Source organism: Polyodon spathula, chromosome 13 (assembly GCF_017654505.1).
Source record: "Polyodon spathula isolate WHYD16114869_AA chromosome 13, ASM1765450v1, whole genome shotgun sequence".
Classification (NCBI taxonomy): Eukaryota; Metazoa; Chordata; class Actinopteri; order Acipenseriformes; family Polyodontidae; genus Polyodon; species Polyodon spathula.
The window spans coordinates 3,868,682-3,879,416 of NC_054546.1; the positions used below are offsets into that span (position 1 = coordinate 3,868,682).

Consider the following 10,735-nt stretch of genomic DNA (forward strand, 5'->3'; position numbering starts at 1 on the left):
TAAAGAAAGCATATACATATATATTCTGAACTATTGATAATGTAAAAATATGACCTGGATTTCACAAGATTTGCCTTTATTTTTTATAATGTGCTTTTGTATCCTTTGTGAGGAGCAGGAGACTTGTGGACAGAAAACAATGCGCAGTACGGCTTCTGTTTTGGAAGAAAGGGCCTTAAATAAATACGTTATCGGTAATCTAGTTTAAAGAGAGAAAAAACTGTAACAGTCTCTACCCCGACTGTAATTACAGAGTGTAATGTTATAACAGTTTAATTTGAAAGAGCTACAGAGAAAACAACGGGCTCCACGAACTTTGCATTCCTGTTACTTTTTTTTTTTAAGAATGTTATTAAAATTTAGAGTGTTTTTCAGTGTAGTTTACCTGTTATTATATTTCACTGTTGACCAGTCACTGCAATTTAAATGAATATATATATATCTATATAGTACATAACTAAATAAATTATTAATAAATTAATACATACAGAAATAAATAAGTACATGTGCTGGGAATTCTAACAAAGGCAACCCTTGCAAAGGTATGTCAATTCATTATTAATAAATGTGTTATGACTGATTTTGAAACAGTAGGTGCAAATGACTTATAATAGGCTATACAAGGTATCAACACAGCACTTAAAATCATGTAATCATGATCAAAGCATTTTACAGTACTAGGGAATCTACCTAAATTGCATTAACTGCTTCATTTTAAGGTTATTCTCAACACAACCATGGATAGGGGGATGATGCAATCTAGGATGATTTCTCAGTGCTGTAAAATGCTTTAATCAATCTAGCTGTGGTTTAACTCAGTCGGGTATAGGTTGATCAAACCAACCCCTAAGTCATTATAAAAAAGATGTACTTACTTGATAACACAGCATGACACCTTCTGCTAGAAGTTAGTCTTTAGGATTTTGTGTAAAAGGTTGTTAATAATTGACAGCACCTTTAAAACCATGCTAATAGATGCTTATATAATACATCTTTAAACTAGCGCATGAGAAGTGGCACTTCCATATTGAACAGAATGCAATAAACTGCACAATCTGTATGATGAACATACAGAACATACTGTAGTGTACAGTATCTGGACCACATTGAGTGGAGATGCCAGCTGGCTAATACTGTATACAGTAAGCACCAGAACGTGCACAGTCTCTTTCATATCAATTACTGATACAAACAGCAGAGGATCTGAACACCACTGTCATTGCAATCATTCAAGTAGGACAGAAAATTGCATTAAGAGACTTTAAGGGATCCAATGTTGATTATTCAACAGGATCGGAATGGGGGTCACTAAAAGACAGTAAGCCAGATTCTCAAAGTTAGATACTCCAAATTACAATTCCAAAAATCATAGTAAGCATTCTCACCTACAAACTTCTACATTAAATGTCTGAGAATTTTTTTTTTCTGGTTTAGTAATCCAGGCCAGTGTGTTTCTGATGATGTCACTAGCATTTATTGTTGAAGAGCTTCACACAGTACCTATTCATTTTCAGGTTTCCCTAAAGTTTTGCTTGGTAGAAATTCCCCTGTAGCAGCACAATGTACACAATATACAAAGCTATTATGTCTGTGTTTACTGTTGTAGAAATTTCAGAGGCAGTTTATTTTACAGTGTGGCAACATTTATAATCAATCACAGTAGCGGATAGGCAGTATGCCTTACTGAATTCCAACACATGAACAGAATTTCTGCTAACACAGGGGTGGGTGTCCTGTATCCACTAGCACCTTAAAATAGGGAAAAAATACTTTTTAAAGCATGGATCAATGTCTATCAACAATTATTTAAATAAATCACATGTTATATTTTAGCACTATAACATTAAAATAGTGTAATAGAAGAACTAGAGATGGACACTGTTAAGTATTGCCTGGCTCCAGTAAAGCAGAATGATGCATTTTCAAAGCCGCAGTGCTGGACAGTTTCCACTTTTTAAAGTAAACCAAATTCAAATTTGTTAAATAGTCAACAAATATGTATTAAATATCTTTAGCATAAAACTGACTCAGTGTATAAGAATAGTTTTTGACTGTTTTATATTAAATTAACATGTTTACGGAAAATTCACATAAAATATAACAATTGTGGGCAATACTCTATACCCAAAACACTTTACTGTAAAGTGGCAACCCTGTTAAACAAAACTCTCAATAGTACAAAACAAAGAATCATCCATAACTATTAAGACACTGAACAGTGCTAACTTTAGGAATACTAAAAGACACGTAATAAATCCAATGGCAAGCGTTTCTATTAGCAATCTTTTCCAATGTCTTCAAAAAGTTTCTTATAGTATTACAGAGCAAAGAATGGATTGAATTTGGCATGAGCTTTGCTTCACAAACTAAAACACTTTAGCAGATCATGCGAGAGCTGTTCATGATGAAAATGACCACATGCATGCTGCTGTTGCCATAACAATGCCAGTTACTATACCTCAGCATGCGTTGCTGGTAATAATTGCGCTCCACCTTGGGCCCTGCTAAAATGTAGGCTGCATTTTTTTTTGCATTTTTTGTACAGCGGCTTGTTGGTCACATGCTGTATGAGTTCTAAACAGCTATTTTTTTGTTTTTTGTATAACAGTTCTTAAAAATAAAGGTAATATACCCAGTACAGCAGATTCACAAATATGAATGAAAGTGGGAAAGACATTCTGGAATAACTGTCAATGTAATGGGGGTTTCCAATTCGGCAGCAGTTTAAAAAACAAACCCGTTTCTTTACGTTGTAGAATGCTTTAGCGCACTTGCTCTTCTGCTCCTTGGCTTCAGTTTTTATGTCGCTGTTCGACAGGCTGCAGTTGCTTACAGCTGAAGCATCCTCTTTCATTTTTGCTTGTCTGGAGTTGCTCACAATCGTTGTCACAACTCCATTCATGTCCTCTTCTCTCTTGTTTAGTTCATGTCCATACAAAGAGCAGAGAATTGAACACTGACATTAACACCGTAATCCTGTGACTAGTTTCATAGATTGCGGGGCTGTGAGACTGATGCAGACATGACAATACAATAGTACTTAATAGTCAATATATTAGGCATCTCCACCAACCAAAATTATATAAAGGACATCCTCAGATTTTATCAACATGCATAACTGCAATTGCATCTGGAGATGTTTTAATAGAAGAAATGTGTACATTTCGAGAGCCTATAGCAACATCTTGAACGATTGTTCCTTGCATTACCAAAAAAAAAAAAAAAAAAAAAATACTAGAGCTCCCTCTTTATAAGGCGGCCCTTTATACTGCGGAACAGGTTATGACGGTACGGTCATGGCTCCCATTTGCCCCATAATGCCATTACACTAACACTAGTAGTGAGGTGGAACACAAACAGCACGGTCTATTAACTAGGACTCCCTTCAGCATTATGAAGGGGGAGCACTGTATATAAATAAAATGTTTACAATGTAGAAATTATTTTACTCATGTGGTGTACTTGTTCAATCTCTGACTTATCTGCAGTGATACAGTTATATAAAAATCAAAATGGAAAAAATAATACAGCTTTTCTTAACATTTCTCAGTCGCCCCCTACTGATTAAATGTGTTATATGGTATGCAGTGTACAACTATAGTACAGTATGTGTGGATTGTTAAAGTAAGCTAAATACATGTTTTCACACACAAACAACATATACTGATACTTTTTTTTTTTACAGTAATGAAAAAGTTAAATATTAACACCAATTTAGATGCAATATGTTTAAATATGAAGCTTACCATTAACAGACTGGAAGCGTCAGGGTGGTGAAGACTGCAGAAGTGAGCCACTGCATATTCTATCAAAGCCCCAAAAATGAAACTGAAACAGATGCCCAGATACACATCAATGGCTTTGATGAAGCAGTTAGCATTGGGTAGGGAGGCCCTGGCTCCCAGCATCAGTGTTGTCATAGTAAGGACTGTTGTGACTCCTACAGACACAAAGACATACTGTAAGGTCTCAGAACAGGCCTCCGATGTAAAGTCCAGTCTCCCCAAGTAAAGCGCCACCCAGTGGTGTAGAATGGTTATCTAACTATCACTGCTATTCAGTAACTGCTCCTTTCTACTATAGGCAAAATCTCTTGATCCACGTGTTCAATGGGAACAGGAACAGGTTTTTGGAACTGCTTGCTGTGACGAACAGACTGTTTGGCTAAAGAAAACTACCAAGCTGCTGGGGAGGAAGGAGGACTCATTTTGCCAAATCAGATCTTGCATGTCTACTCTGTTCGGCCTCATGAAATAATGCCTTACTGTACCGTATATCACTTTATGTGTGTTCTGTATGACTCTATAGTGCATTTTGGTAGATTCAGTTTAATTTTGTACACCTGTGCCTGCCTGAATTGTTTCTGTGCTCCACTTTGTTAGGATTTAATTAGGCTGCAAAAAGTATTCACTATGAAAGCACCCATTTATAACTTAAATCAGTGCTATTTGTCCTTAGAAGGCAAACATCAGGCTAAGTACTGCACAAGCTTATCTGTGCAACCAAATGAAACTTTAGACATGCCTAGTTACGGGAGCGAGAATCTGATTGCAAATGAGAACATTGGCAGCAGTGAGCACTCTAAGCTGGAAAGGCAGCAATGGGTTTGTAGTCTATTCTATCTCTTCTAGATGTAAACTTTGATATATTCACACCCTGATTTCAAATATATTTCAGTATTTGATTTTCTCCCATGCCAGCGAGGCTATTAAAGGCACTTACCTATACAGATTCGTGCAGGAACTGAAGACTGGCTGATCCAGAACGATACCCATGATAGAACAACAAGCAGGCTTGATGGCACGTAGGTCTCCAGAATAAAATACAAAATATTTCTTTTGAGATTGAAGTGAAAAACCAATTTGGGGTAGTGGCCTGTGAAGAAACAAGGTGTGAGGTGTTTTCCTGTGTAGCACACCATACTGCTAGTAGAGGAATAGAAGCAAAGTATTTTACAGAGTTTTAGGAGATGGTCTGTGTCAAATTAAGATATTCTTCTCATGAGGGTTTTTGTATAGTATGTAAACTGAAAATGACAAGCAGAACTGCAGAGAAGGGATTATATTCAGAGAAACCCCACCTGCTGTGACGGTTGTAATGAATAGGTACTTGCCTTAATACCTACACTGATGGCAGACTTGTTTATTCTCAGTATTGACATGCTGTGGTTACAAGTGTCAGGGTTAATGGTAATTAGAGACCATTATTAATTAACTTTCGATTGCATAAGCTTGAATGACAATAAGTATTTGAAAGGAATCTTGATGAGAAGTACTGACACTCAGTCCATGTACCTTTCTTGGATGTGGATGCAGTGGAGGCATTCTTAACAGCATTTAAAGCAGTATTTCAGAATGTTTCAACTGGATCCACATCTGCAATTGAGGTTGCCCCAGCTCGTACTGATTTGATTTGACGCGCTTCTTTCCTGGACAGGGTTACAGTATATATACTGTACATCTTTCTTCCACTTTGAAATTGCTGAATAAAAAGAATGTTACAGTTCTTTAGTTGGTTTCATTACATGTGGGCTAAGCCGATGCATAATAAAAAAACAAATAAGAAAAACGAAAACAGCACTACTGGTTTACTGGTGATAAGCAATAAGCTGAAATCCCACAAAATATGGCTGACTTAAAACCTCTCCGTTGATTCAATTTTGAGATGGCCTTGTTTCACACATTACACACTGGGATAGTGCCAAAATCACACCCGCTGTGTTACCAGGCAAGACATAAACTGCAACACTGCCTTGTGGCATCACCTGCTGCATTCCATGCCTGCATAGCATCATGCCATTGAGACAACCGGGCATTTTAAACTGGAGGAGGCATTACACACAGCATGCTGATTTCAAATATATCACTCCTACGAGAGGCAAAGAGACAACACTTTATTCCAACAGAGCTGACAGGCACGCCTCATGTTGTTGTTAAAATATCCGCTAGGTGGTCGGCTACCACAGGGAAAGAGACAACAGAAGCAGATTTATACTGATGATAAAGAAAGATTTACAACTTGATGGATTAATAAAATAAATCACTTTCAGGTCTGTTTATGGAACTCAATTATTATGTTTTTAATGACTGTTTCCATAGCAATACTGCTCATATGATTATCTGATTAGGTGTGGGATTATTAGTAATTGATGATTAATGTAGTGTAATAGAAAATAACATTATTATTTTGTCATCTTTTTTAAAGTACCTCAATTTTGAGATCAACCATCTGCTAGGAATGGGACGAACAACAATGGGCCAAACGGCTTCCTCTTGCTCGTAAATTTGCTTTATGTTCTTATACTCTAAGCAGACATTACTTAATTCAGAAACACATTAAAATGTCTGCAAATCCAAATTAATTCCAATAGATCAGACGTTATTATTACTATTATTATTTTCAAAATGACCTAAGATTATACAGTATATATTAATACAGTTTGTTCTTATATACCTTTGAATTGCAGTGCATTTATTAATGCACCAATGGATGAATTGTTTTGAATTGTTATTTCAGGGAATAAAGCATGCAGTAATTTGTGATTCATGGCAATGCCCCCAGAGAGTCACTGACTTACCAGTCTCGTAAATGGCTTCTGACACTGATGTGTGATAATCTCCCACTGTGTGCTGGGCTAAACGCAGCGTGTCTAACCCACTGACTGAATCATTTCCTCTTGTCCAGTAAAACATCACATCATTGATGTTATAACCCCCTGAAAAACAGAAGCCATAGGTTAGTACAAACAAGACCAAACATAAAGTAGTTTCCTCATTAACAATATGACATTCCCATTATTGTAACTGTATACAGTTTCACCTCTAGGGGATGCTACAGAATCACGTTCTTCCATGCTGTGAGTAGGGAATCATGTTTTTTTTTTTTTTTCCAAGAAGCTTAGCATTATTGATTTTCTCAGTGACTCATGCCTCAACAATAACTTCAAATAAGGTGCATATGCTCTCTCAAAGCCCTTGGGACATTATACACCATGTTGTGTAAAAAACAAAGTCAGGAATTGTTTATATGCTATACATATTTTATGTTATACTGAGTCTAGAAATGTTTTTAACATATGACCTAACTCTTGAATTAAAAAGTCGCACTGAAGTGGTGAATAAAAAATCTCTGTCTGAAACATCACAATAACATGCATTCTCCTAATCTTCTCACAGTTCAAGTTTTAAATGCTCATAGTTTTTAATGAAGCATACCCTGTACAGCATAAAATAAATGATGATTTTGGTACTGGTATGCAGGTTCAAGCAAAAGTCTCATGTATTGTTTGGAAATAAGACTCTGCTAAGCATTTTTAAGTGATCTGCACCTACACTGTATGATCGGAAAATAACAACAATTACCATGACATTAAAGGGCTTTAGTCATGCTGAAGCATTCCTATAAAAGCATACTGCAAGCTTAAATACATTTTTAAAAGTTTCCTACAGCTTTCTAGTTGCAGGGTACATGTCTGTTTGTCCATTGGATATTTTGTTAAATCCATATTGCAGGCAACAGTGGTAGTTATCCTATAAAGAGCATCAGGTTTCATATAAACAGTCAGCGGATAGATTGCCAAATATGTTCTGTATTTTAATAAACCAGGTATTTCTAGCAAGTTTACCTGTCATCGAAAGCATGGTTCAATGCAACTCACACACAACTGTTATAACTTAGTTTATCAACAGGAAACTAACTTGCACATACATTCCTATCCTTCTTACTGGGTGAAAAGTATACCATTGAACTAAAACTGTAATACAAATATATTTTTGTTATAGATTACATATGAAATCGCAATGTAGTAATCCAATTACAAACTTATTGTTGCTTGCAGCTGCATCGTTCATTACTCTTACTACCTCTTTCACCACCCACTCTGATGTGTGTAGAGTTTAAAGCTTAGAAGCATACACAGTGTACCTTAATGCATAAAGGACTGTCCCATTGGGGAAGATTCTTATAAGTCTATTTTCTACAGTGATGTCATGAAGGAAAGATTTCTTTGAATCCACTATGAAAGTATCAGGAACCCAAAGCAGTTCTACAAGTCTTCCATCTAAGCTCAAACTCTTATTGCCGTCGAAGCACAGGCGTTCATCAGTCCATCGTTGTCTTAAAAATATAGTTGCAGTATAATCCTACAACAAAAAGAGATATCTTAATATATTCAAATTTCATCCTACAACAAAAAGAGATACTTATATATATTCAAAAACGATACAAATTATGTCTCAGCAGTTCTACAAGTCTTCCATCTAAGCTCAAACTCTTATATATTAATATATATATATATATATATATATATATATATATATATATATAGACACACACACACACACACACACACACACACACACACACACACACACACACACACACACACAGGGCTTTAATTCCCTTTTAAAACCATAAGATAACAGATAACAAGAAACCCTTACCATATTTATTTCTGATATTGTGTCAATACTTGCAACATCCAGGCTCATTCCAACACTGACAGGCCCATCTAGAGAAAAGTATAACTATTGAGCTACATAGTGGTTCACACCTCAGTAGTTGCATCCTTCCTTCTGCACATAGACTGTGAGGTGTGACACTTGCCATGTAATACATGTCCTTCCCTCCTGTATGTAAACTACTTAAGTAGGGTTCTGGCAAATACTTGTGGAGATTTGGGAAATAAGCAGACATAAGGTTAATAGAGTCTGTTCCAACACAGCGGAACAGCCTGGGCAAGCCATCGTCAAGAACCTTAACAGATAGCTAAGGGTGATTAACCAGGGCATCAACTAAACATATGTGAAAGCTGTCTGGAAAACATCCAGGGAACCTACTTAATTGTCTGACTGTCAGATTTCCAGATGGATTTTCTAATAAATTGGTTACACAGTGTATAATGCAGAAGTGTTTCAGTGAGGTTTTAATGAATCCACTGACAAGACATATTTCATACACAGAAAAAGAGAGTTCAATAACAGACATTGTTGATAGCTGTCATGCACTTCGATATTAATATGTAATTTCTGGAAAATTGTTTAACATGATATACTGTACTGTCACACAGCTATCACATCTGTGACAGCTCATAATTGCCAACGTTTTAAGATACTACTGTATTTTCTAAAACTTTTGGCTAACAACTACAGCATGTAGAATAGTATCTCATAGCAAATGCCTGTGGATATAGTTGTTCAAATTCAATTCAATTCAAAATCACATTAGTATCCAATAAGAGTCTTTAATACCATCCCTCAGGTTTCAATACCTTGAAAACTTCAGGTTAAAAAAAAAAAAGTTTTTTCTTAAGGTACAGCTGTTAGACAAACAAATCAGCGGCCATACTCACCAGTCAAGTCTAAGATTCTGACACTGAAGAACATGTGCCAAGGAATATTCATACCAACTTCCATTAGAACTGTATGCATGATTCTTATTATACCCTGTAGTTTATAGTTATTTAAAAAACATTTCGGCAATCCTTCCAAAAGCAAAAAAAAAAAAAGAGTTCCTTACTGTCAAAGAAGGGTCGAAGATATTTGTTATATCCTTTCATTAGTTTCTGGATTGTAGGTGGAAGAATTTCTCCTTCTTTCACCTCAGCACTGAGGAGCGAATTTTCCATAATCCTGTGACAGAGATATAGAAAAGGGAAATGAGCTGTAACTTCGAAAGACCCTGGCAGGTTGCACTGGACTTCCAGGGGCCTGCTGTCAGTGTGTGACAAAGCCTTGAGTTTGATATTCATCATCAGTGACAGAGGAAGGTTAAAGGTGCTCAGTGGTGTCAAACTGCAGTAATACAGAAGAGGCTTAACACATCAATACATATACCAGATTCTTATGAATATCACTACTTGTTTTCTTAGTTAACCAGGCTGATGTCTTTCTTGTTGCACTACCGTAATCAACTGAAATTCATCTGGGAGATTTTCACCGATGTACATTCATCAGAGGCAAATATCAGTGCATCATAAATCACTGTAATTAAGGAATGCCATAGTAGAATATTGAAAATGGTATTATGTAAATACACTTTTAAATTTGCAATCATAATCTCAGTTTTCTAAACGTGGGTTTATGTATCAAATGACATTTATTTTAATTACATGTTTGTCAAGCTTACCTCATATAACCTTTATTTGAAGACAGACCAACAGTTTAACCTGTTCCACTGTTATTTATGTGTCAGCTATTCCAATGAATCTCACTTACTGTCCCTCCTCTGCAGAAAAACACTGTAGAGCACTCCCGGACTTTACTATGAATCACAGTGTTTGAAAACAATGATTTAAGAAATGATTCAGATTCACTGAATGCACAATGCAACAAAAGCAGTCATTTTGTGTGATGGTATCTTATTTTAAAAGAACAGGGTTATGAACCGTTATAGATTGCTCAGGATCATTCAGCCAATGATAGCGCACGTCATGTATCCCATGACACATCAGAGAAAAACACTATTCACGACATGAACCATGTCACTTTCAGTTTTGACCATGCTGTATTCTGCAAATCTGCACGGTTGACGTCACCTTCTTTAAAAAATCATACCTGACACCTTTCTGGATTCCATTGAAATGCAAAGTCCATCCAAAACGATGATATCACAATGGGCCGCGTACCTCAACCACTTAACAGTATTCTCTGCATCAGACTTCCCATCGTTTCAACGAAACGGACAATGGGCTAAATAAAGGTTGTTAATGATTATAAAATATATGGTACAACAATTG

At 36.2% G+C, this 10,735-nt stretch overlaps 1 protein-coding gene across 1 annotated transcript; it reads right to left on the bottom strand.

The window, feature by feature from the left end:
- Positions 1–2,490: 2,490 nt before the first annotated feature.
- On the bottom strand, positions 2,491–9,625 carry LOC121326116 (gamma-aminobutyric acid receptor subunit pi-like). Its single transcript, XM_041269289.1, has 8 exons — positions 9,517–9,625; positions 8,442–8,509; positions 7,924–8,141; positions 7,447–7,529; positions 6,578–6,715; positions 4,723–4,875; positions 3,747–3,940; positions 2,491–2,956 (listed from the first exon to the last, which is right to left on the bottom strand). The coding sequence occupies exons 1-8, from the start codon at positions 9,623–9,625 to the stop codon at positions 2,612–2,614; spliced, it is 1,308 nt and encodes a 435-aa protein (XP_041125223.1). The 3' UTR covers positions 2,491–2,611.
- Between the last annotated feature and the right edge of the window lie 1,110 nt (positions 9,626–10,735).

What these genes read in the sequence shown, in the direction of transcription:
- LOC121326116 (XM_041269289.1), bottom strand. Translation starts at nt 9,625, where the DNA reads ATGGAAAATTCGCTCCTCAGTGCTGAGGTGAAAGAAGGAGAAATTCTT. An exon ending in CAATATCAGAAATAAATATG is followed by an intron (nt 8,142 to 8,441) that starts GTAAGGGTTTCT and finishes TTTTTGTTGTAG; the next exon opens with GATTATACTGCAACTATATT. An exon ending in TACCCTGCAACTAGAAAGCT is followed by an intron (nt 6,716 to 7,446) that starts GTAGGAAACTTT and finishes TCTGTTTTTCAG; the next exon opens with GGGGTTATAACATCAATGAT.